Source organism: Choloepus didactylus, chromosome 2 (assembly GCF_015220235.1).
Source record: "Choloepus didactylus isolate mChoDid1 chromosome 2, mChoDid1.pri, whole genome shotgun sequence".
NCBI lineage: Eukaryota > Metazoa > Chordata > Mammalia > Pilosa > Megalonychidae > Choloepus > Choloepus didactylus.
The window spans coordinates 218536413-218563777 of NC_051308.1; the positions used below are offsets into that span (position 1 = coordinate 218536413).

Consider the following 27365-nt stretch of genomic DNA (forward strand, 5'->3'; position numbering starts at 1 on the left):
TACCTCACCCCCTACACAAAAATTAACTCAAAATGGACCAAAGATCTCAATATAAAAGAAAGTACCATAAAACTCCTAGAAGATAATGTAGGAAAACATCTTCAAGACCTTGTATTAGGCGGCCACTTCCTAGACTTTACACCCAAAGCACAAGCAACAAAAGAAAAAATAGATAAATGGGAACTCCTCAAGCTTATAAGTTTCTGCACCTCAAAGGAATTTCTCAAAAAGGTAAAGAGGCAACCAACTCAATGGGAAAAAATTTTTGGAAACCATGTATCTGACAAAAGACTGATATCTTGCATATATAAAGAAATCCTACAACTCAATGACAATAGTACAGACAGCCCAATTATAAAATGGGCAAAAGATATGAAAAGACAGTTCTCTGAAGAGGAAATACAAATGGCCAAGAAACACATGAAAAAATGTTCAGCTTCACTAGCTATTACAGAGATGCAAATTAAGACCACAATGAGATACCATCTAACACCGATTAGAGTGCCTGCCATTAAACAAACAGGAAACTACAAATGCTGGAGGGGATGTGGAGAAATTGGAACTCTTATTCATTGTTGGTGGGACTGTATAATGGTTCAGCCACTCTGGAAGTCAGTCTGGCAGTTCCTTAGAAAACTAGAAATAGAGTTACCATTCGATCCAGCGATTGCACTTCTCGGTATATACCCGGAAGATCGGAAAGCAGTGACACGAACAGATATCTGCACGCCAATGTTCATAGCAGCATTATTCACAATTGCCAAGAGATGGAAACAACCCAAATGTCCTTCAACAGATGAGTGGATAAATAAAATGTGGTATATACACACGATGGAATACTACACGGCAGTAAGAAGGAACGACCTCGTGAAACCTATGACAACATGGATGAACCCTGAAGACATAATGCTGAGCGAAATAGGCCAGGCACAGAAAGAGAAATATTATATGCTACCACTAATGTGAACTTTGAAAAATGTAAAACGAATGGTTTATAATGTAGAATGTAGGGGAACTAGCAATAGAGAGCAAGTAAGGAAGGGGGAACAGTAATCCAAGAAGAACAGATATGCTATTTAACGTTCTGGGGATGCCCGGGAATGACTATGGTCTGTTAATTTCTGATGGATATAATAGGAGCAAGTTCACAGAAATGTTGCTATATTATGTAACTTTCTTGGGGTAAAGTAGGAACAGGTTGGAAGTAAAGCAGTTATGCGGGATACTGATCACGTGCTTCGACTTGGCGGGCCTGGGCTGGGGGACCTGATCAGCCCCTGGGGAGGGTGGTGGGCACGGGCGACAGCGCCCTCCACTGCCCCCCAGGCCTGGGAAAGTGAGGCCGGAGGCAGGCCCCATTTCCTCACCCAAAATACCACCGTAGGGGAGGCTTGCCGGAGGGAACCGCCTTTTCCCCACCCCCTTATCTTGCCCCTGACACTCCCCATTGCCAGAGCAACTCCCCCACCGTCAGTGCGCATGCGCAGTTACCAAAACTACTCCCGCCCCTTGTCATTCAACCTCTGCGCCCTCTCTGAACCAATCCAAGCCTTCGACCTCTACAGCTACCCCGCCCTCTAATCGCCCAATATAAGCTTGTGCTCTCGCCAAATAAAGCTCTCTCTCTCTTGGTTTCATCATCCCTCAAAGTACCGTGTCCTGCCTGTTCCTTCTCGCCGCCCTCCACACCTTGCACGCCCCCCCCGCCGGGGACCTGGCCAAATCCCCCGCCTCGCCTTCGCCTCCGGGAAAGAGCCCCCGCCGCCGGTACCTTCAGAGCAAGCCTGGGAGCCTAGGATTTAGCTACCGGCCGCCACCCCCCCCCCAGATAAATCAACTGCGACCGCAACTGGCGCCCAACGTGGGGCACCTGCAATTAGACGTCCTCTCCACGCAGCGGTCCCGTGAAGCCACTCGCTCGCCCGGACGCCTCTCCAGCTTTCCTTTTCCTCGCCTGCAAGGTAAGGGCCGCCTCTCCTTCGCCGCTCCCGGAGCCGCCTCTCCCTCGCCGCTCCGCGTTAGGGGCCGCCTCTCCCTCGCCGCTCCGCGTTAGGGGCCGCCTCTCCCTCGCCGCTCCGGAGCCGCTCCTCCCTTCCCCACTACCCATTCTTACGTCTGCCTCTCGTCCTTTTCTTCTATGACCCCCATTCCTCCTAACGCTCTCCCTCTTCCCCTCCATTACTTTGCTGTAGTCCTTTGTATGTTTCTCTCTTTGTTTGGCGCCCTCTGCCTCTTTGCAACCGCCCCCCCAAACTGCTCCAAAATGGCGAACTTCCTCCTTCTTCTTCCACTGAGGGGAGGAAGTGCTCTAGTGATGACGTCAGCCCTAAGCCCGGCCGGAAACCGCATGCGCTTTACCCCGCCCTTTCACAGGGCGGAGCTAGTCCGCCATCTTATGCCTTAGGCCCCTCCCTTTCACAGGGCGGAGCTAGTCCGCCATCTTATGCCTTAAGCCCCGCCCTTTCGCAGGGCGGAGTTAGTCCGCCATCTTATGCCTTAGACCCCGCCCTTTCACAGGGCGGAGCTAGTCCGCCATCTTGTGCCTTGGACCCCGCCCTTTCACAGGGCGGGGCTGGTCCGCCATCTTGTGTCTTGGCCACGCCCACCGCGCCGCCATCTTGCGACGCTTGGGGCCTCCCACTTCGGCCTCCCCCTTCGACAAGCTCCCCCTCGGAGCCGCTGCCGGCAGCTGCCGCCGCCACTCCCGCCCTGCCGACTAACAACCCCTGGCTGCCTTCTACACCTCAAGGCAACCCTTAGAACAGCGCTGCCCCTACCCCCACTCCCGTGCCAGGCCCTGTACTTTGAGTGCATCCTGCTAAAAGCCAGCTTAGAAAAATCTGCCCCGCAGTGCGGCTCTGGATCAGCCTAGCTTCAGGTCTAGTCACCCTGGCTGTTCATGTATTTGGAGAGCCGCCGGAAAAAATTGTTTGGCCCCTGGACACAGGCCAAACCCGCCTGCTCATACGTGATAACCCGGACATGCAAATCCTCTTAGAAGGATTTCAGGGAGAATTCAGCTGCCACTATCCTAGCCATCAACTGTTACAGGGGCTCACCAAGCTTCCCTTCCGCAGCCCCTTCCATCCTTTCCCCTCCTCTGCGCCCATCCCGGGTGCCACCACCGTCTTCACTGACGCCTCCAAAACCCGTTTTGCCTTCCTCTCTTATTCCCAGGACCACCCGGAACCCCGCCTATTCAGTTATGTCAACCTTCATTCAGTCCAAGTGGGGGAAATTCTGGCAGTGTCATACGCGCTGAACGCCCACTGCAACCACCCAGTAAACATTTTCACTGACAGCCTCTACACTTATCAGGTCTGCCGAGTCCTCGCATTTTCCACCTTTTTCCCCGGGAACTCGGCCATTGATAAAGCACTTTCTGAACTCAGGAGCATCCTGGAGCATCAACAGGATCCTTGGTTCATTAGCCATATTCGTAGTCATTCAGGCCTTCCGGGGCCCCTGGCTAATGGCAATAGTATAGTAGATCAAGCGGTCTCAGCTCAGAATACCCAAGCTATGCTAACCCACATGGCAGCCCCTCCGGGGGATGCTGTTAACCAGGCCAAGTTATTGCATTCCAGGTTTCACTTTTCGGCTACGTCGTTACATCATTTATGTGGCCTCCCCCTAGATACCTGTAAACATCTTGTCCGCAATTGTGCAACTTGTGCGCCCTTTGCGCCGCTTGGCCCCCTGCAACCTCAGGGAGTCAACCCACGAGGCCTAAAGCCCAATTCTAGATGGCAAATGGACGTAACTCACGTTCCGTCCTTTGGGCGCCTCAAGTATGTACATGTAATGATTGACACCTTCTCGGCCATGTGTTATGCAGTCCCCCTCGCCGGGGAAACGGCCAAACACTGTATCAAGGCCCTAAGACAAGGAATTCTCTTCATGGGAGTTCCCTGGGACCTAAAAACAGACAATGGGCCTGCCTATCGCAGTGCCTCCTTTGCGGCCTTCCTTCAGTTATATAACATCACCCATCATTTCGGCATCCCCTATAATCCTCAGGGTCAAGCCATTGTGGAAGCCGTCCATCACCGCTTAAAAACACAAATTGAAAAAGAAAGGGCAATGCTCCCCCAGGCAACTCCAGGGGACCTTATCATAGCAGCCCTTATTCACCTTAATCTACTCACATTCAATAAGGAAGGGCTTTCGCCCCTACATAAACATTGGGGGCCCTCGTATAGGCCCACCCAGGCCCCGATGGTTTACTGGAAGGACCCAGAGAATAATGCCTGGAAGGGTCCCTCCCCACTTCTCGCCCAGGGGCGTGGGTTTGCTTGTGTTTTCCCAGATGATGCAGCACAACCAATCTGGATCCCAGGAAGGGCAATCCGGCCCGCCACCAGCAACCACGCATCTAACGAGACGAGAACGCCATCGTCTTCGCAACCTGGTGCACCAGATGACAACAGTACACCTGGGCCTGGACCCCAGTCCGAGTGAACCCCCTTTTTCCACAGCCCTCCAGCCGCACCTCAGCTCCAACCAGCCGCACCTCAGCTGCAAACAATGCATCGCCAACCCCACCACCCCGACCTCCTCTACCCCCCTCTCGCTACTCCTCTCGTTACTCCTCTCCCCTCCTCGACCTTATCCAAGCAGCCTTCACCTCAGTGAATTCCTCCCACCCCTATCTTACCTCCTCTTGTTGGCTTTGCCTCTCCACTTCTTCCCCCCTGTATGAGCCAGTTGCCTCCAACCTCTCCTTTTCAGAAAACACAGAGGACAGCCCCTCGAAATGCAATTGGAATACCTCTGCCGTCCCCCTAACCTTTCATTCAGTCTCCTTTACAGGAAAGTGCATCCGTCCTCGCTCAAGTAACTCTCTCAGCCTCACAGCTTGTGCCAACTACTCCTCTCCCAGCAGCTCTGCCAAGTTTCTTATTCCCCACAACTCCTCACAGTGGCTGTGCTCCTCTACAGGACTTACTCCCTGCCTTAACGTACTAACCCTCAATACAACTCATGAAACTTGCCTCTTGATTGTCCTTATCCCTAGGGTCTTATACCACAGCGAGAAAGACTTCTTCCTCCGCCTAGAAAGGACTGCAGATCCCGCCCTTCTGCAAAAGCGAGAGCCCATCACCGCCCTCACAATTGCCTCCCTCCTAGGTCTTGCAGGCGCTGGCACCGGAATCGCTGCATTAGCCAGTCAAGGCTCCGCCCTAACTCACCTCCGAGCAGCGGTTGACGAAGACATTCGTCACCTACAGAACGCTATTTCCCATCTTAAAAATTCTGTCAATTCCCTCTCTGAGGTAGTGCTCCAAAACCGCCGAGGTCTCGACCTTCTCCTCCTCAAAGAAGGAGGCCTCTGCGCCGCCCTAGGAGAAGAGTGCTGTGTATATGCCAATTCCACAGGTCTCGCCGAGGACAGCCTAAAGAAGGTCCGAGAGGGACTGGAACAACGTAGAAGAGACCGTGAAGCCACCAGCTATTGGTCCCACATCTTTACCCCCCTCCTCCCATACCTCCTCCCTCTCCTCGGCCCCCTACTAATGATTATTCTAGCTCTCACTTTAGGACCCTGCATTATCCGCAGAATCGTCCAACTTGTAAGGAAACAAACGGATGCTATTTTTTCCTCGTTCGTGCAAATCCAGTACCAGCGACTCGCCACCTCTGACGCTCCCTACTCCGAGATGACAACCAACCCTCCGCAACCTCACCGCCACCGGTCAACCCGCCGACCGCGAGGCCCTTCTCGATCGCCTGAACATCGCACCAACCTCGAGCTCCAGCTTCTCTGAACCTCCAACTTTAAACCTCCCATCCTCGTCCATCCCGCAAGCAACAAGGCCCCTGTCGAGCACCCGGGTGCCACACCAACGCTGAGCTCCAGCCTTGCTGAGCTACCGTCAACCCTTTTTCCCCTCCCCAACCTTCCCCTTCCCTCATCCTTTGGCGGACCTCTCCGGTAAGCTTCTTCCTTTAATTAGAAAAAAGGGGGAAATGCGGGATACTGATCACGTGCTTCGACTTGGCGGGCCTGGGCTGGGGGACCTGATCAGCCCCTGGGGAGGGTGGTGGGCACGGGCGACAGCGCCCTCCACTGCCCCCCAGGCCTGGGAAAGTGAGGCCGGAGGCAGGCCCCATTTCCTCACCCAAAATACCACCGTAGGGGAGGCTTGCCGGAGGGAACCGCCTTTTCCCCACCCCCTTATCTTGCCCCTGACACTCCCCATTGCCAGAGCAACTCCCCCACCGTCAGTGCGCATGCGCAGTTACCAAAACTACTCCCGCCCCTTGTCATTCAACCTCTGCGCCCTCTCTGAACCAATCCAAGCCTTCGACCTCTACAGCTACCCCGCCCTCTAATCGCCCAATATAAGCTTGTGCTCTCGCCAAATAAAGCTCTCTCTCTCTTGGTTTCATCATCCCTCAAAGTACCGTGTCCTGCCTGTTCCTTCTCGCCGCCCTCCACACCTTGCACGCCCCCCCGCCGGGGACCTGGCCAAATCCCCCGCCTCGCCTTCGCCTCCGGGAAAGAGCCCCCGCCGCCGGTACCTTCAGAGCAAGCCTGGGAGCCTAGGATTTAGCTACCGGCCGCCACCCCCCCCCCAGATAAATCAACTGCGACCGCACAGTTATCTTAGGTTAGTTGTCTTTTTCTTACTCCCTTGTTATGGTCTCTTTGAAATGTTCTTTTATTGCATGTTTTTCTTTTTTTTTCCTTTTTATTTTTTTTCCATACAGTTGATTTAAAAAGGAAAAAAAGGTTAAAAAAAAAAAAAAAAAAAGGAAAAAATATGCAGTGCCCCCTTGAGAAGCCTGTGGAGAATGCAGGGGTATTGGCCTACCCCACCTCAATGGTTACTAACATGACCACAGACATAGGGAACTGGTGGTTTGATGGGTTGAGCCCTCTACCGTAGGTTTTACCCTTGGGAAGACGGTTGCTGCAAAGGAGAGGCTAGGCCTCCCTATAATTGTGCCTAAGAGCCTCCTCCCGAATGCCTCTTTGTTGCTCAGATGTGGCCTTCTCTCTCTAGCTAAGCCAACCTGAAATGTGAAATCACTGCCTTCCCCTCTACGTGGGATCAGACACCCAGGGGAGTGAATCTCCCTGGCAACGTGGAATATGACTCCCGGGGAGGAATGTAGACCTGGCATTGTGGGATGGAGAACATCTTCTTGACCAAAAGGGGGATGTGAAAGGAAATGAAATAAGCTTCAGTGGCAGAGAGATTCCAAAAGGAGCCGAGAGGTCACTCTGGTGGGCACTCTTATGCACACTTTAGACAACCCTTTTTAGGTTCTAAAGAATTGGGGTAGCTGGTGGTGGATACCTGAAACTATCAAACTACAACCCAGAACCCATGAATCTTGAAGACAATTGTATAGAAATGTAGCTTATGAGGGGTGACAATGGAATTGGGAAAACCATAAACCACACTCCACTTTGTCTAGTTTATGGATGGATGAGTAGAAAAATAGCGGAAGGAAACAAACAGACAAAGGTACCCAGTGTTCTTTTTTACTTCAATTGCTCTTTTTCACTTTAATTATTATTCTTATTATTTTTGTGTGTGTGCTAATGAAGGTGTCAGGGATTGATTTAGGTGATGAATGTACAACTATGTAATGGTACTGTGAACAATCGAATGTACGATTTGTTTTGTATGACTGCGTAGTATGTGAATATATCTCAATAAAATGATTAAAAAAAAACAACAACTTTCTAGTATATGTCTTTTAGTGAACATATGTATGCATTTTTATTGGGTATGTGCTTAGGAGTGGAACTGCTGGTTCTCAGGGCATCAGCTCTAACATATTCTGCCAGTTTTCCATGGTGTGTTTACCAATTCACACTCCTTCCAAGAGTATAAGTCTCTCAGTTGTCACAGATCTTTTTTTTTTTTTCCTTTTTTTAACCTTTAGTATAAGGCAGAGTACTTGCATGGAGTAGGTGCTCAAAAAATGTTTAACTGAAGAGCATTACCCTCAATCACTCTCTTTCAAACTCTAACTATATCCTATATATACTTCAATCCTAACACATACCACTATTCAGTGCATTATATATTTATGTATGTTTTTTCTCTAGACTGTAAGCCCGTAAGTTACAGAGTCTTACTTGGGTTTGTTTGCCCAGCACCTAGCCAAAGCTTGGTACACATAATAATCATAAATAAGTATTTGTAGAAATTTCTTTGCTCTTCACCCAAAAATATTTTTTCCTTACTCGAACTTCTTTAACTTTGAACTCTGACTTCACTTAAAATTTTCAAGCCATTTTTCAGGTCCAGGAAAACAAAAAATATTCTGTCAAATCAGTCACATCACCCAGAGAAATGCAGGATAGAAAGATCAAAGGAGAACAGAGCTACCCACTTTGCATATTTTAGCCAAGAGCTTCATGAGACATGTGGGCTCATAACGGAACAAAGATACTCCATGTTTTGTTCCATCCTTTCTTCAAAGTTCAACTCAAGTATCACATCCTCCACAAAATTCTCCCTGCTATCACAGGCAAAGTTTACTCCTTTGTGCTTCCACGGCATTTTACTTTTTGATCATTTTAGTTTGTTAAATTTGTTTACATTTTGCTTCACCCTCTGCACTGTGAGCAGCACCCTAAAGGTAAAGACTATGTCTTATCTTCCCTATATCCTAGCTGGGAGCACACAGTCTAGAATTCTGTTGTCCAAGAAAACTCTCTGCAATGATGGAAATATTCTATAAATCTATACTGTCCTAACATATGGCTAATGGGGACTTAAAATGTGGCTACTGTGTCTGGTGAATTGAATTTTTAATTTTAATTATAATTATATACTTGTATATTTATATTGTATTATAGATTTATATAATTATATAATATTAATTATAATTATTAATTTAATTAATCTAAATTTCAAAAGCCATATGTAATGAGTGGCTACTCAATTAGTGCAGACTAGCATATAATTTAAGTTCTGAAAATGTCTGCTCAAATTCCTGGCTTTTGCCCTAAAAGAGTCTTACTCAAGTTTTGGGCAATCAATTGTCTGGTATAGATCATGGGAAAGGGTCCTTTCAAAACAAAGACTGAAGCTTGAATGACAAAAAGCAAGGCAGGAACATGGGGGTATAACTTGAGCAAATTATAAACCCCATGGCTCTCAGGTGTCCTTATTTGTAAAGGTGGTACCAAGTGGTTGTGATATGCAGTTTTAACCCCGATTATAATATCCTGTGGATTCTAACACACTGCAAGCCAAATAACACTTCCCATCTAACATTCAGTTCAATTCAACAAATGTGATGTGTCACTCATCCACATCTCCCTTTCTGTTCTGACTGCCATCATGATAGGTTAGACTTCATCATATTTCATCTAGAGAGTAATAATCCCCTCAGTGGTCCCCTTGCCTGCAGTTTCTACTCCTTCAATCCATCTGGCATACACTGTAGATTAATCTTTCTTTTATCAGTTCAACTAATATTTAAATGATTACTGAGGGGCAGGCACTAGTTCTAGAACTAGTGCTAGGAAAAAGTATGCAAAAATGAATAGGACATGGGACTTGTCCTCAAGAAGCTTAAAATCTAACAATGGAAGTAGACATAACAATGGATGGAGACATAAATGGATAATCATGGTGTGATGACTAAAATATGCTTTTGAACAACGATACTATGTTGTCTACCTAAACAGGAAACTGCCTTTAGCCCCTTTCCATTTACAGAGTCACTTATTAGATGACTTTGTTAACACTTTGGACTCAGAGGGGATGGAATATAAGACCAATCCCTAGATTCTGATGGAAAATGAAAGGTGGCTGACCACCTGGAGACAGCAGGAGGATATAGCATAAGAGTATAAGCATTAGAGTGAGCATATTAATCTAATCAGAAGCCTCTAGTGCTCAAAGGCTTTTAAATGCATGTTTTTTGACTGATTTTCAAGACCTGTCATAATCTGACCTCAACATATCTTCCTAGCTTTACAGTCTAGTATTTGACCATACCAACCATACCCTCTTCTTTCATTTAAATAAGACTCCCCAAATATTCCATGTGCTTTTCTGCCTCATGCCTCTCCTCAGACCAATTCCTTCCCCTGCTCCCTGAGAAAATCTTATCCATTCTTCAACATCTAGCTCAAATGCATCTCCTCTCTGATCACCATGGCCCAACAAGAACTTTGCCTCTTCAAAGTAATTTCTAGAACCCTTTCTTCAAATCACTCTTTTAGCATTTATTACATGTAGCCTTGAATTAAAAATAATTCCTATAGTTGTCTTATTACCCTAGGCAGTAAGGTCTTCAGGCAGAAACCTTGGTACTGCCATTGTACCTGATAGAGACTATGAACTCAATAGGTATTTGTTGAATAAATGAGTAAATGAATGTACTATCTAAATGACTGCACGTCAGGCACTATGGGAGTTAAGAAAGATAAGATGTGGTCCCTGTTCTCAGGGGTCTTATATATTTTTACAAAAGAAAAGATGTAATAATCTCAAATATTATAGGGAAAACAAAGAGGCATTTTAAAACAATAACTGTAAGTAGCTACCATAATTTTCTACTAGACACTGAATAAGTCTCTTTATAAAAGATTTTAATTAAATCATTCCAGTTGTTTCTAGACATGGATACTATTATCTCCATTTAATAGTGAGGAAGCTGAGGTTAACAGATGTTAAATAATCTGTTCAAGGTCATATACTAGTTAGGGGTAGAACCAAGACTCTTTCTTACTCAAGTCCACCTCTAAAACCTGTAATCATTTCACTATGCCATGCTTCTCTCCCGGATGCAGCTTTCTAAATAGTTTACAACAAAAATTACTGTTTCAGCCACTTGGTTATTACAGCCTACACATAGGTAACTCTTTTATCTTACCTGTTTTATGCTTTACCCTTGTAAGGGTGGTTTAGGGAAATTACACTACTTTTTAATGAGCCCGTTTAGCCTAGGATTCTTGGAGCAGAAGCACTTTTGACAGTGCAGTCAGTAACTGCCAGATAAAAATAAAATTTCTGAGCTGAGTTAGGAAGGATTTTTACTGTAACTGTAAAGTGTTTTGTCAACCCTACAAACATGTCAATATTTAGAGACTAACATCAGAGAGGCCTAGATTTAAGTCCCTGTCTCCCTATAACTTCTATATTAACAGGCAAGTTACTTATCACCAAACACCAAGGAATATAAAGTAAAATGGAGATAACACCCACTTCTCAGGCTACTTTGAGAATTAGATGCACCAATGTATGTAAACTGCATTGCATAACACCTGGCACATAGTATATATTCAATAAATACCACTTTTTGTCCTTAGGTAAAATTCCTTCATATCCAAAGAAGAGTTAGGGCTTCCATGCTTTCTGCCACCGAGTTCCTACTCAAACAACATTTCCTTTTTTTTGATTAATCAACAACATAACTGTCACTGAGAGTGTCTGACTACAATGAGATGAACAATGTAACATATAATAGGCAAAAAGTAACAAAGCAATGTCATGACTAACCTGAGGATAGATATATGATTTTTGATCAGCTTTCTGAAATATTGAAAACAGTTCATAAACCCCTAAGACATATTCTAGGCCTCTTAAGGAATCAAGAGCCCCTGTTTAGAAATCAATGGCGTAATAACTGTATAACTATATAGCTTATATCGTGTGACCGTGTGATTGTGAAAACTTTGTGGCTCCCACTCCCTTTATACAGTGCATGGACAGATGAATAGAAAAATGATGACAAAAAGTAAATGAATAACAGGGAGAGATGGGGGTATGGGATGTTTTGGGTATTCTTTTTTACTTTAACTTTTATTCTTATTCTTTTTTGTGTGTGGTAATGAAAATGTTCAAAAATTGGTTGTGGTGATGAATGCACAACTATATAACGGTACTGTGAATAACTGTACACTGTGGATGACTGTATGGTATGTGAATATATCTCAATAAAACTGAATTTAAAAAAAAGAAATCAATGGCATGTATTCAAGAAAGACTTTAAGACAGACAATAAGTCCTGACATGACTGATGCGATCATCCACAGACAGAAAATCTGTTCATAAAAAGAACCAAAAAAAGTAACGTTGTGTTCAGAACACAGTGTATCCCAAGACGTAGGAATCTAAAACCCAGTGGAGTTGCTCCTAGATCATTCTACCCTCCTACATGGTCTTTTTTTTTTTCAGCCCTGGCCCAAAAATCCTTGAGAGAGAGGCAACAGGTATTTCATGAATGCTCGCTGGCTGGCTGGCTGCTTGCTAGGAGAAGCAGAAAGAGACCAAGAAAAGGAAACAAAACCATTAATGTGCTCAAGCAACTCTATGCTAGGATTTTGCGTGTTAACTAATTTTATTCTTAGAATTCTACGTGGTCAAGTATTATTATCTATACTTTAGAGCCCTAAAAACCAAAGATCACAAAGGTTACATAAATCATCAATATCACAAATTCTATAAATGGTAGAGTTTCCAGTTTAGTCTGATACACTAGGGCATTCTATAGTTTGAGAAGTAGAAAGATTTTAGCCTTTGCAAATCTTTGACCTACTCAATAATAACATTGTTGGGATCGAGGTCTTTCCCAGTGCCTTGGTTGACAACTTTCATGGAGAGGGATACTTTTATCCTGTCATTTTTCATCTGAAAAAGACAAAAGCAAAGTCACCAAAAACTCTAAGTACATCTAAGAGACCACTGTCTAAAATTACCATCACCCTAACAAACATTTATTGAGCTCCTCTAACGAATAAGGCACTGTACTAGGAAACTTGGGGGTACAAAGAAGCATAACAGACACAAACTGCAGCAGATTTTTTTAGGAAATCGTCCTCATGTCATTCCTGTTCCTCTGGTACAAAGACAGAAATGGTTGTTTGGAAATTCAAGGCCTGTGAAAGTAAGTAAATTCAGCTGTACTCAGTTCAGAGTTCCATAAGCCCAGAAAGAGTTTCAGAACATTCCAACAGACTAGATCTCTCTTTCTGGACTTGGTCTAGAGCTTCTCTAAGCATGAAGACACTGTGAACCACACTGGTCTTCTTTTGCTTCCCACCAGCAAATGAAGCCCTTCTTCACTTCAGAGTCTTTGCATGAACTATTCTTTTTTCCAGGAATGTTCTTTTCTCAACTCTTCACATGACTAATTTGTTTCCCTTTGAGTTTCAGCTCATATGCCACCTCAGAGAGGACTTTATTGACTACTTTATCTAAATCTACCTCAAATATTTTGTGAACCCAGTACAGAGTAAGCACTCAAATATTGTTGAATGGTCTCTCTTTTGGGCTTGTCTCCCCTGCCTTCTTCTGGTAGAAGAGCAGGGTTCAGTGTATGTTCATATTTCTCCTGTGGTCTGCACACACCCACAGCCTCATTACCTCAAGGGAGCTGTTGTTAGTAGGTTCCTTCAGACCTTTCTTAGTCCCCTCACACTGCATGTTACCAGAAATTGGGAGAAATGACTATAAACTCTCTGTGTCTTTTCCCATTTTGGCCCAAATTGAAGGATATCTGACAATATCAGATATTCTTTGAAGTCTGTGATGAGAACTTATCCCAAAGATTAAATTTTTCTTCTCTCTTTTTTGGTTCTTTTCTTTCTTTTTTTCCTCCCATCCACCATTTGGGTGAGCCTTAGGGAAGGAAGTTTTACAAACATGTACCTATTCCACCACACTTACTACTGTCCATACCCTTTATTCTGAGTTTGCAGGACAGCCAGCCAGAAGGTTTAAATTCAAGACAGATTATAATGGCAAGATTAAAAAATAAGATTATCTGCCACTGCTAACCACATATACACACTTACCATCATAAATACTAAGAAAATCCCAGCTTTTCCTAATCCTTTCTACCCAAATGAAAGTTGCATAAAACTTTACCTCTCGGCCGATAAGCTTCACCCACACTTTGTCTCCAACATCTACTATCTCAGAGGGCTTATCTACCCGACAGGATGACATGTGAGTTCGATGGACTAGACCTGGGCACAAGAAAGAGAAAGTCAATAAAGCACAGAGTATATCTGGACTTTATACTCTAAAGGAAGAAGATGAGAGTTGGGAATGCAATTGAAAATTCAATGTTTCACTGAAAATTATTCATTAATTTAAAACTGCAAATTAAAACAATTTGAGATAGGTTTTTACATCTAACCAACTAGCAAACATTCTTTAAGATAAGCTCAATGTTAGTAAAGAGGTGATACAATATCTACATTCATGTAATACCAGCAGAATTACAAGTTGCTAGGGCATAAGGGAAAAACTACATGCAAAAGGAAAAGCAATCTATATAAAAATATTTGATGTATTTTTAAGACAGAAAAAATTTCAAATAACCAGCAATGAGTAACAGTTTAGTCAACTATGGCATAGCCACCTGGCCAATTAAAAATGATGTTCAAAAGATTATACATAAACATGTTAATAATTCATTTCAGGGAATGCAGTATTACACTTTTAGTTTTTCTTTTATTTTCAAATATTTTAATAACAGAGAAAATTATTTCTATTCTGGAGAAAATAAACAATTATTTTAATGGACATAACCATGAATCTAACCTAAAGGAAAAAATTGATAAGGCAAACAAAAGATTTATGTCTAAAAACCTTTATTCTCTCTCTCTCACTGTCGCCTACAAACACATGCATGTACACAGATGTCCACACACACCAGCAGCTCGAAGCACCTGTCCTTTCCATTTGGAGCTCCAATTGGAAGCCACCACTTTCTCTATCCATGGTCACTAGGTCTCTTAGACCTACTTCAGCTGATTTGGGACACTGATAGCCTATCTCTCTGCATAAAACCAGGGCCCACAAAGTGTTTTTTATATATCATGAAACCTGTATTTTATGTTAGACCATCACATAATCTCCAAATTGGGTACAATTCATGCAGCATTCCCCCCCCCCCCCGCCATTATTGTGTAATGAGCAGACTAGCCTAACTGGAATTTCTGGCGAGGAAATTCAGATCCCCTGAAGGGAAGGGAAACCTTTCACTTTGAAAGTTTGGGGCTGCAACTGTCCTCTAATGGTTAGAATCTGCCTCATTCCTCTACTGCTAAAGTAAGTTGTGGAGGAAATTAATGATGAACCTAATATAGTGGGGAGAACATTTTTTTTTCTTTTCTGAAACAGAAGGTCTATTTATTGGAGTACCACAAATACATCAACTGCTTCTTGTCCCACCTGATCCCAAAGTAGGTTTTTTTTTTAGTACAGGCACCTCTCTCCTGGATAAATATGGCATTTCTCAAAGCATTAATAGTGAAGACCTAGAAACAACTTAAAATGATTACGTGGTACATCTGAATAATAGAATGAAGGCTTTTAAATGTTTGCAAAAAGTATTTTAAAGTAAGATAGGGAATTGTTTAAGGTTCATTAAGTGTAAAAAGCTCCACAATTTATATAAAAGATATCTTAATCTCAACATGTTACATTCTACACAAATATATGACAATAAAGAAATACACCAAAATGTTAACAGTGCCTATCTCTGTGCAGTAGTAATATCATATAACAATAATTTTCCTTATTTTTCCTATAAGCATGTTTTTAATAAAAAAAATTTAATGAGAAATATGTATATTATGATTGCAATTATATAAAATTATGTTTCATATGGACCGAGACCAAAAGGGAATCTAGAAATAGTCATACTAGGGTATAGGATTTTTAGACTTGAGACAGTAATGACTTGTTATCAAAGGCTTTACTTTACAGGGTGAATTAAACAAGGAGCTTGGTCTAGACCTCAGTCTTGAATACAAATGTCATGTAGGCAGTTAGATATATGTAAGTCTGTAGCTCAGAGGAGTATGATCCGGAGATATTATCAATGTGGTAGTCATCAGCTTCTAGATGCTTATACACTAAAACAGGCTGTCAGTTCCACTAATTTACAGTGGAAAATACACTTTTCTTTTACTTGGAAGGTTCCCAATCCTCATCTAGGTAAACTACCTGTCACCCTCAGTATCAAATACCTGAAAAATTAAATTAGGGTCAGAAATTGCTTTGACAGGGAATGAGAACAAAAGGGAAACAAATGTTTTGAGATACTTTTCTATTCCATGAAGGTTTAATGGAGTATCACTTCCTCACAAAAGAACCCATCTCTCTAGTTCCTATCATCCAGATTCATTTCTGTCCTAGAAAAGGTAAAACTGTCAACTTCAGGCTCTCAGGCTTTCTTTTACTTTGTTCCAGACTGACAACCTCCTCCCCTTTCATATAATCGTTCCCCAAATAGAGTATGATACATTAATTAAATTTTTGTCTCCTAAATTATGATTTTATTCCAATTCCTTCTAGGTTTACAACCAGATTATTTTGTTGGAGTCTTGAGTATTCCCATCTCTTCAGTTCCGTATTTATAGGCAATTACCTCATTTATTTCTATCTATGGTTAATCCCATACTCTGTATGGATGTTTCACTAGTTTCATTCTCTTGGGTGGCACTTCACTGTCACCCCCACACACCACCAACTGTTGCATTAAATTTATTCATTAGAGGGCACCAAATAAGACATTTGAGGACCCCTCATTCTATGCTGAGTATCTCATTAGATATTTTACCTCCAGCCATTTGTTTAGTAATTAAATCAAAGCTATAGGTTCACATCTCCATTTTGCAGATGAGAAGATAGTCGAGAGGTAACTTGTCCAAGGTCACAAAACTGATAAATAACAGAACTGCAATGCAAATATGAGTATGTCAGGTCTCCTACATCATACCAATATTTCCCATTTTTAATTATTGATCTTATCTTTTTAATTTAAAAAAAGAGAAAGGTGATCTCCCCTACAACTACAGAAACATCTAATTCTGTTCTAGTACATTCTCTAAAATGGAACAGAAACAAACAAACCAACAAAAAATGCTTTGCTCACCATGCCACACAGAACGTGAGTTCTTCAGAGCAGTTTGCACCTGGATTTCTGACATCAAGTGGTAAATACACTTCAAGTCATTCATCAAGTTCAATAAACCTAACATAACATGACACTTTTACAGAATGAGTCCCATCTGACTGTCAGCTGGTAAAAACAAACAAAAAATTCTGACTAGTTGGAGAGGATTACAACTCCTCAATCACCATATGAGACAAATAGAATAGGCTTATTATAATACCCTTAAAATTGTTCTCCCAACTGTGTTAAGTTCAACATTAATTTCTTTTACAACTTCCACCTGCAATAAAGAGGTGACCACTTCAAACCATTAGAGAAAAAAAAAAAAAGTCAAAGTGAAAGGTCTTTACATTTGGGAAGTTTGAATACCTTTTCCAGACTTTTCAAGTAAGTTGTCCTCCAAAATGGTATATGATAATAACGTAAGTCATGAGTTAACAAAGTGTTTTCATAGCCTTTATCTTGTTTGGATTATGAATTCATTTAAACTTTTTCTAAACACCCATTACATTGCAGGCAAGGATCAGAGGATGAAAAACACATGATCCTGCCAGTCAAGAAACTCAGTCTAAAAATGCACGTTATTCTCATTTCCCAGATGAGGAGGCTAAGCCTCAGTGATTAAGCAACTTGCCCAAGTCAAGAAGCTAGTAAATGGTGGAGGTGAGGCTAAACTTCATTTATTCATTTAATAAAAATTTCTGACAATCTACTATGCCTCAAGCATTGTATTAGGCCCTGCTTCATTCAAACAGCCTAACTACTCCATAGTTCAATGGATTAACTCATTTTTATTATACAACACTGTAACTTGTTTACATTTCTAGATTATTAACAATCTGAGGCAACAGGGATAATGTTTTTCTGATCTCTAACAGTGACTAGAAAATAGAGCTCAATAAATATTTGCTAAGCAGAATTCAGTGCTAAAAATATGTGAGCTTCTACCACAAGCAAGGCAGTATTCTAGGCATTCTAAAAATATAATGTTGAACAAAATAATCTCTGCTCTCAAAATTTCATAGTTTATTGCTGGCGGGTAAAGCAGAGTAGCAAAGGATAGGGCTGAACCATCCAGTCGCTAGCTACATGTAGCTGTTTAAATGTATTAAAATAAATAAAATTAAAAATTCAGTGACTACTGTATTGGATAGCATAAATATAGAACATTTCCATCATCACAGAAACTTCTCTTGGACAGTGCTATGAGAGGAGAAAGAACATCTAGGTTAGATCTGGCTTCCCCAGAATATTTGGGAAGGGGTCTTGTACTCAGTAGTGGTTAAAGAATTCTGAGAATAAAAGTCTGGGAAAACAAACTCAAATTAGCATCTACCCTCCTGAATCGATGTTAAGATCTGTTCAGAGAAGAGTTGTTTCATAACCCAGAACTTTTAAGATAGGACTCAATTTTTCCCATTACAGGAAGAAAAGCTAGGATACACTATAGGGAAGTCAATTGCTCAAGTTATCCAATAAATCTACACAAGACCCTGGGATCAGAATGCACAGTTTCCGCCTAATTGCTTGGCTCCCTGAGTTCTCCCTCCAAGGCTTCTCTCAGCCCAGCTGTCAGACTGACAGATTAACCTGTAAGCTGTCAGCCACAATCAAGAGCATCACTTGACAGGGTATGGACACAACTGAGTTGAAGAATGACTGCTAGAAGGTGACAGGCCTTTAATCCCCGCATTGTCCCCACAGTGTCATATATGTATGTGCCCAATAAGGATAGAACTTTCAGGCACAAGAAGCCATGGAAAATATACTAAAGATAATCTGTCTTTGTATCAAAAGAGATGCAGGCTCTATAGGAGTGGGGATGAGTTCCACCTCAATAATTCCAGCCAAGAAAAAATGAGATGCTTTATTACGGATTCCTGTCTGCTAGGAAACTACTGGTAAGCTGCATCTAATGCAAAGATTTAATTTGCAGTACACTAGTCTCCAAGGCTAGAGGTATGGCTCTATTATTGAAAGATCAGCTGTTGGACTTTTTTTTTAAGAAACATTTTGAAAAATTGCAAAATATGAAAATCCCTCTTCTATGGACATTCCTCTCTTGGCAAACTGAACCCACAGAGGTTAACAATTTGTTGAAGAGACATTTCTTTTTATTGCCAAGTAATATTCTACTGTATGTAAACATTTTTATACATCCATCACTTGATGGACATTTGGATTGCTTCCACTTTTCTGCTATTATGAATAATTTCGCTATGAACATTGCTGTACAAATTTTTGCGCAGACATGTTTTCATATCTCTTGAGCATATACCTAGGACTGGAACTGCTGGGTCATAGAGTAATGCTATGTTTAACATTTTGAGATATTACCAAACTTTTTTTGCAAACTGACTGCACAATTTTAATTCCTAATAGCAATGGACAAGGGTTCCAATTCCTCTACATTCTTACCAACACTTGTTAGTATCTGTCTTCTTGAATATGGCCATCCTAATGGGTGAAAATTAGTATCCCATGTTTTTATTTACATTTCCCTAATGGCTAATGATGCTGAGCATCTTTTCATGTGTTGACTGACCACTTTATAGAAATGTCTACTCAAATCCATTGCCCATTTTTTAAAATGCAATTTTATTGAAATATAGTCACACACCATACAATCCATCCAAAGTATACAATCAATGGCTTACAATATCATCACATAGTTGTTCACTCATCACAATCAATTTTAGAACATTTTAATTACTCCAAAAAAAAAAAAAAATCCCACAAAAAACCCAAAACATCTCATACCTCTTATCCCCCCCCCACTGACCCCTAGCATTGGTGTGGTACATTTGTTACTGTTGATGAAAGAATATTAAAATGTTACTGTTAACTATAGTCCATAATTCACAGTATGTGCATTTTCCCCCATATACCACTCTATAATTAACTCCTTGTAATAGTGATGTACATTTATTCTAGTTTATGAAACAATTTTTAAGATATTTGTACTGTTAATCACAGTCATTGTCCACCACAAGATTCACTGTTACACAGTCCCATGTTTTTAATCTCTAACTTTCCTTCTAGTAACATACATGACTCTAAACCCTTTCCAACCACACTCACACACAACTGAGTACTGTTAATTATATTCACAATAATGTGCTACCATCACCTTTATCTATTTCCACACATTTAAATTTAACCTAGTAGAAAATTCTGCACATACTAAGCATCTGCTTCCCATTCTCTAGCCTCATTCTATCAGCTTGTAAACCTATATTCTAGAGTTTACATCTACGAGGTTATATAATTAGTTCATTTTAGTGAGATCATATAATATTTGTCATTTTGTGTCTGGCTTATTTCACTCAACATAATGTTCTCCAGATTCATCCATGTTGTTGTGTGCTTCAGGACTTCATTCTGTCTTACAGGTGAATAATATTCCATCGCATAAATATACCATATTTTGTTTACCCATTCATCAGTTAGTGGATACTTGGCTTGTTTCCATCTTTTGGCAATTGTTGAATAATGCTGCTATGAACACTGATGTGCAAATGTCTGTTTGCGTCCCTGCTTTCAGTTCTTCTGGGTATATACCAAGTAAGGGGATTGCTGGATCATAAGGCAACTCTATATTTAGCTTTCTGAGGAACCGCCAAACTGTTTTCCACAGCGGCTGAACCCTTTTACATTTCTACTGGCAGTGAACAAGTATTTCTATTTCTCCATATCCTCTCCAACACTTGCAGTTTCCTCTTTGTTTAATAGTAGCCATTCTAACAGGTGTGAAATATCTTGTTTTGATTTGCATTTCCCTAATAGCTTGTGAAGATGAGCAACTTTTCATGAACTTTTTAGACATTCGTATTTCCTCTTTGGAAAAATATCGAATATATTCATGTCTTTTGCCCATTTTTAAATTGGACTATTTGTCTTTTTATTGTTGATTTGTAGGATTTCCTTAAATATTCTGGATAAAAAATCCTTACCGGATATGTGGTTTCCAAATATTTTCTCCCATTGAGTCAGCTGCCTTTTCACTTTCTTGACAAAGCCTCTTGAAGCACAGAATTATTCAATTTTGAGGTCTCATTGACCTATTTTTTCTTTCATTGCTTGTGCTTTAGGTGTGAAGTCTGAAGAAACTACCACCTATCACTAGAACTTGAAGATGGTCCCTACATTTTCTTCTAGAAGTTTAATGGTCCTGGCTCTTATATTTAAGTCCTTGATCCATTTTGAGTTAATTTTTGTATGAGGTATATGCCGGTTTGGATGTAGTATGTCTGCCAAAATGCTGTGTTCTTTGATGCAGTCCTGTGGGGGCAGATACATTAGCGTTGATTAGGTTGGAATCTATTGGTTCAGTGTTTCCATGGAGATGTGACTCAATCAACTGTGGGTGAAACATTTGAGTAAATTATTTCCATGCAGATATGGACTCCTCCCATTCAGGTTGGGTCTTGATTTAATCACTGGAGTCCTATAAAAGAGCTCACAAACAGAAGAACGTCAGCCAGTTATAGCCTAGAGAGACATTTTGGAGACGGCCATTGAAAGCAGACTTTTGCGGATGCTAGCCCAGGGTTTGCTCTGAAGAAGCTAAGAGACACAAATGTCCCAAGGGCGACATTTTGAAGAACGCACAGGAGCTGAGAAAGGAGCTGGAATACAACCCAGGATCAGCAGATGTCAGCCATGTGCCTTCCCAGGTAACAGAGGTTTTCCGGATGCTATTGGCTATCCTTTGGTGAAGGTATACTCATGTTGGTGCCTTAATTTGGACGTTTTTATGGCCTTCAGACTGTAAATTTGTAACCAAGTAAACCATGTTCTGGTTTGTTAATGCTGCCAGAATGCGAAACACCAGAAATGGATTGGCTTTTATAAAAGGGGGTTTATTTGGTTATACAGTTACAGTCTTAAGGCCATAAAGTGTCCAAGGTAACGCATCAACAATTGAGTACCTTCACTGGAGGATGGCCAATGGTGTCCAGAAAACCTCTGTTAGCTGGGAAGGCATGTGGTGTCTGCTCCCAAGTTCTGGTTTCAAAATGGCTTTCTCCCAGGACATTCCTCTCTAGGAGGCAGCTCCTCTTCAAAATGTCACTCTCAGTTGCTCTCCAAAATGTCACTCACAGCTGCACTGAGTTCCTTCTGTTTGTCATCTTTTGATATAGCTCCAGTGATTTAATTCAGATCGACCCTGAATGGGTGGGGTAACACCTCCATGGAAATTATCCAATCAAAGGTCTTGCCCACAGTTGACTGAGTCACATCTCCATGGAAACACTCAATCAATAGGTTCCAACCTAATCAACACTAATATGTCTGCCCCCACAAGATTGCATTAAAGAATATGTTTTTTTCTGGGGGATATAAATATATACAAACCAGCACAAACCCCCTTTATAAAAGCCAATCCATTTCTGATATTTTGCATAATGGCAGCATTAGCAAACCAGAACGAGGTATGAGATAGAGGTCCAGTTTCATTCTTTTGGATTTGGATATCCAGTTCTCCCAGTACCATTTGTTGAAGATACTGTTCTGTCCCAGTTGAGTGGACTTGGGAGCCTTGTCAAATATCAATTGACCATACCAACTGTCTATTTCTGAACTCGCAATTCAATTCCATTGATCAATATTCTCTATCTTTATGCCAGTACCATGGCTGTCTTGACCACTATAGTTTAATAACATGCTGTAAAGTCAGAAAGCCTGTGTCCTCCCACCTCATTCTCCTTTTTCAAGATGCTTTTGGCTATTACAGGCCCCTAACCCTTCCAAATAAACTTGATAATTAGCTTTTCCATTTATGCAAAAGCTGTTGGAATTCTGATTGATACTCCATTGAATCTGTAATCAGTTAGGGTCCATCTGACATCTTAACTACATTTAGCCTTCCAATCCATGAACATAGAGTGTTCTTCCATTCATTTAGGTCTTATTTCATTTCTTGTAGCTACATTTTGCAGTTTTCTGTATACAGGTCCTTTATACCCTTACTTAAGTTTATTCATAGCTATTTGATTCTTTTAGTTGCTATTGTAAGTGACATTTTTTCCTCTGGATTTCCACCTCAGATAGCTCATTACTAGTATATAGAAACACTACTGGTTTTGGCATGTTGATCTTGTATCCGTCACTTTGCTGAACTCATTTATTAGCTCTAACTCATTTATTAGCTCTACTAGCTTTATCTTAGTTTTTTGGGGGGACTTCCTAAATATAGGATGATATCATCTGCAAACAGTTTAAGTTTTACTTCTTCCTTTCTGATTTTGATTCCTTTTATTTCTTTTTCTTTCCTAATTGCTCTAGGTAGAACTTGCAGCACAATCTTGAATAACAGTGGTGACAGTGGGATCCTTGTCTTGTTCTTTCAGTCTCTCACCGATCAGTACAGTGCTAGCTGTGGGTTTTTCATATATGCCACTTATCATGTTGAGGAAGTTTCCTTTGATTCTACCTTCTGAAGTGTTTTTATCAGGAAAGGATGCTGGGTTTTGTCAAATGCCTTCTGTGCATCAATCAAGATGATCATGTGGTTTTCCTTTTGACTTGTTAATGTGGTAGAATACATTAATGGATTTTCTTGTGTTAAACCACCCTTGCATACCTGGAATAAAACCCACTTGGTCATGGTGTATAATTCTTTTAATGTGCTATTATTCAATTTGCAAGTATTTTGTTGAGGATTTTTGCATCCATATTCATTAGAGAGATTGGTCTGTAGTTTTCTTTTCTTGAAGTTTTCTTGGTATTAGGGTGATATTGGCTTCATAAAATGAGTTCAGTAGTATTTCCTCCTCTTCGATTTTTTCAAAGAGTTTGAGCAGAAATTTTTGGAATGATTGGTAAAATTCGCCTGTGAAGCAATCTGGTCCTGGGCTTTTCTCTGTTGGGAGGTTTTTGATGACTGATCCAATCTCTTTATTTGCGATTGATTTGTTGGGGTCTACTATTTCTTTTCCAGTCAGTGTAAGTTGTTCATGGGTTTCTAGGAAATTTTTCATTTCATCTAAATTGTCTAGTTTGTTGGCATACAGCTGTTCATAGTATCCTCTTATGATATTTTTATTCCTATGGGGTCCATGGTAATGACCCCCCCCATTTCTGATTTTATTCATTTGCAACTTCTTTTTGTCTTTATCAGTCTAAGAGTTTGTTGATCTTGCTGATCTCAAAGAATCAAGTTTGGGTTTTATTGACTCTCTCTATTGATTTTTAGTTCTCAATTAAGTTTTGATATGCTGTACATTCATTTTCATTTGTCTCAAGATATTTACTGATTTCTCTTGCAATTTCTTCTCTGACCCAGTGTTTAAGATCATGTTGTTTCACCTCCATATATGTGTTTAATTTCTGGTTCTCTGTTTGTTACTGATTTCCAGCTTCATTCCACTGTGGTAAGAGAAAGTGCTGTGTATAATTTCAGTCTTTTTAAATGTATTAAGACCTGTTTTGTGCCCCAGCCTGTGGTCTATCCTGGAGAATGTTGCATGAGCACTTGAGAATGTATACCCTGCTGTTTTGGGGTGCAATGTTCTGTATATGTCTGTTAGATCTAGTACACTTATCATATCATTCAAGTTCTCTGTTTCCTTATTGATCCTCTGTGTAGATGTTCTATCTATTGAAGAGAGTGGTGTGTTGAGGTCTCCCACTGTTACTGCAGAGACATCTATTACTCCCTTCAGTTTTTCCAGTGTTTGCCTCATGTACTTTGGGGCACCATGATTAGGTACATAGATATTTATGATTGTTACTTCTTGGTGAATTCCTCTTTTCATTAATATATAATGTCTGTTCTGGATTGCTAATGCTGCTGCTCTGCAAAACACTAAAAACGGACTGGCTTTTATAAATGGAGTTTACTTGGTGACAAAGTTACAGTCTTAAGGCCATAAAGTGTCCAAGGTAAGGCATCAGCAATAGGGTACCTTCACTGGAGAAAGGCCATTAGCATATGGAAAACCTCTGTTAGCTGGGAAGGCACATGGCTGGCATCTGCTTGCTTCCAGGTTGCATTTCAAAATGGTGTTCTCCAAATGTCTGCAACAGCATCCAACAGCCATCTTCATAATGTCTGTCTCAGCTGTGGCTGCAAGCTCCTTCTGTCTGAGCTCTTATATAGGGCTCTAGAAAACTAATCAAGGCCCATGCTGCATGGACAGGGCCACATCTCCATGGAAATTATCTAATCAGAGTTATCACCTACAGTTGGGTGGGTCACATCTCCATGGAAACAACCTAATCCAAAGGTTCTGACCTAATCAACACTATTATGTCTGCTTCCACAAGATTGCATCAAAGATAATGGCATTTTGGGTGGCATAATACTTCCAAACCAGCAAGATGTCCTTCTCTATCTCTTACAACATTTTTGCATTTAAAGTCTATTTTGTCTCATATTAGTATAGCTACCCCAGCTTTTTTTCACTTATTGCTTGCATGGAATATCTTTTTCAGTCCTTTCACTTTCAACCTATCTATATCAATGGTTCTAAAATGAGTCTCTTGTAAATAGCATATAGATGGATCATATTTTTTTATCCACTCTGCCAATCTGTGTCTTTTAATTGGGGAGTTTAATCCATTAGCATTCAATGTTATTACTGTAAATGCAGTACTTATTTCAACCATTTTATCCTTTGGCTTTTATTTGTCAGATCTATTTTCTTCTATTTTTTCCTTTCAATTACCCTTACAGATAATCCTCATTTCTACAGTCCCCATCCAGGCCCTCTTTCTCCTTCTTTCTTTTCAGATGGTAGAAGTCCCTTTAATATTGCTTGCAGTGCAGGTCTCTTGTTAACAAACTCTCTCAGCTTCTGTTTATTTGTGACTATTTTAAATACTCCCTCATTTTTGAAGGACAGCTTTGCTGGATAAAGAATTCTTGGCTCATAATCTTTTTCTTTGAGTATCTTAAATATATTTTACCACTGCCTTCTCGTCTTCATGGTTTCTGATGTGAAATCAGCACTTAGTCTTATTTGGCTTCCCTTGTATGTGATGAGTCGCTTTTGTCTTGATGCTTTCAGAATTTTCTCCTTCTCTTTGGCATTTGATAATCTGATTAGTATATGTCTTGGAGTGGGTCTATTTGGATTTATTCTGTTTGGAGTACATTGGGCTTCTTGTATTTGCATACTTATGTCTTTTATAAGGGTTGGGAAATTGCCAGCTATTATTTCCTCAAATATTCTTTCTGGCCCTTTTCCCTTCTCTTCTTTTGGGACACCCTTGATGTGTATTTTGGCACACTTCATATTGCCAATCATTTCCCTGAGACCCTGTTCAAATTTTTCCATTTTTTTCCTCCATTTGTTTTCTTTGTATGAATTTAGATACCCTTATAGTTCACTGATCCTTTCTACTGACTCTTCAACTTTGCTGTTGTGTCTCTAGTGCATCTTAAATTCCATTTATAGTATCTTTCATTTCCATATGATCTGTTATTTTTCCGGGTATTGTCTCAAATTCTTCTTATGCTCATGCAGTGTCTTCTTAACATCCTTTTCTCTTTAGCCATCTCATTGAATTCGTTTAGGAGATTTGTTTAAACATCTTTGATTAGCTGTTCCAAATGCTGTGTCTCCTCTGACTTTTTAATTTGTTCCTTTGACTGGGGTATATATTCCTGCATTTTAGTAGCTTTGTGATTTTTTGCTGATATCTGGTCATTTGATTATGTTGATGGTTTTATTCTGAAGATCAGTTTCCCTCTCTTGTCTAGGATTTTGTTGTTGATTCAGTTTGTATTAAGGGTTTTTAGGGTCTGGAAACACTCCCCAAAGCCCTTTTTCCTGTGTACTTTCCGACCTGCCCAGCAGATTGTGCACTTTGATTACCTGTTCTCCTCAGCCTTAGGAAGGCAAGCTTTTATGGCTTTTTGCAAAACCCACCTCTGAAGCAGTTGAAACTGTGGCACCCAAAGGCTGAAACCGCAGAGATACTGTGTTCTCACTTCCCTGGTGTGCTGGTTTGAGTCTATTATGTACCCCAGAAAAAGTCATGTTCTTTAATGTAATCTTGTGGAGACAAGCATATGGTGGGTGGGATCTTTTTGATTAGGTTGTTTCCATGGAGATGTGACCCATCCAATTGTGGGTGAGAACTTTAGATTAAACTATTTCCATGGAAGTGTGACCCATTCAAAGTGGGTCTTGATTAGTTTACTGGAGTCCTTAAGATAGCTCAGGGGCTAAAAGAGACCCAGGCACTTGGAGATGCTGACAGAAAGACAATTGGAGATGCTAAGCTAAGAGATGAAGCCCAAAGTTTGCCCCGGAGTAGCTAAGAGAGGAATTCCAGATGCTTAGAGAGAAGCATCCTGGGAGAACATACAAGGCTGCACAGGAGCTGAGAGAGAGAAGCTAAGAGAGACAAAAGCCCAGAGACATTTTGGAGAAAGCCATTTTGAAACCAGAACCTGGGAGCAAAGGACCAGCAGACGCTAGCCACGTGCCCTCCCAGCTGACAGAAGTGTTCCACCTCCA

At 41.1% G+C, this 27365-nt stretch overlaps 1 protein-coding gene across 1 annotated transcript in view; it reads right to left on the bottom strand.

The window, feature by feature from the left end:
- The window catches only part of ZCCHC17 (zinc finger CCHC-type containing 17), a 95778-nt gene that overhangs the window by 18101 nt on the left and 50312 nt on the right, over positions 1-27365 (bottom strand). Inside the window, exons 4-5 of the mRNA XM_037827907.1 lie at positions 13851-13951; positions 12520-12611 (exon numbers count right to left, since the gene is read on the bottom strand). Of these exons, the coding sequence (XP_037683835.1) occupies positions 12520-12611; positions 13851-13951 (193 nt within the window). The remainder of the gene's footprint in view (positions 1-12519; positions 12612-13850; positions 13952-27365) is intronic.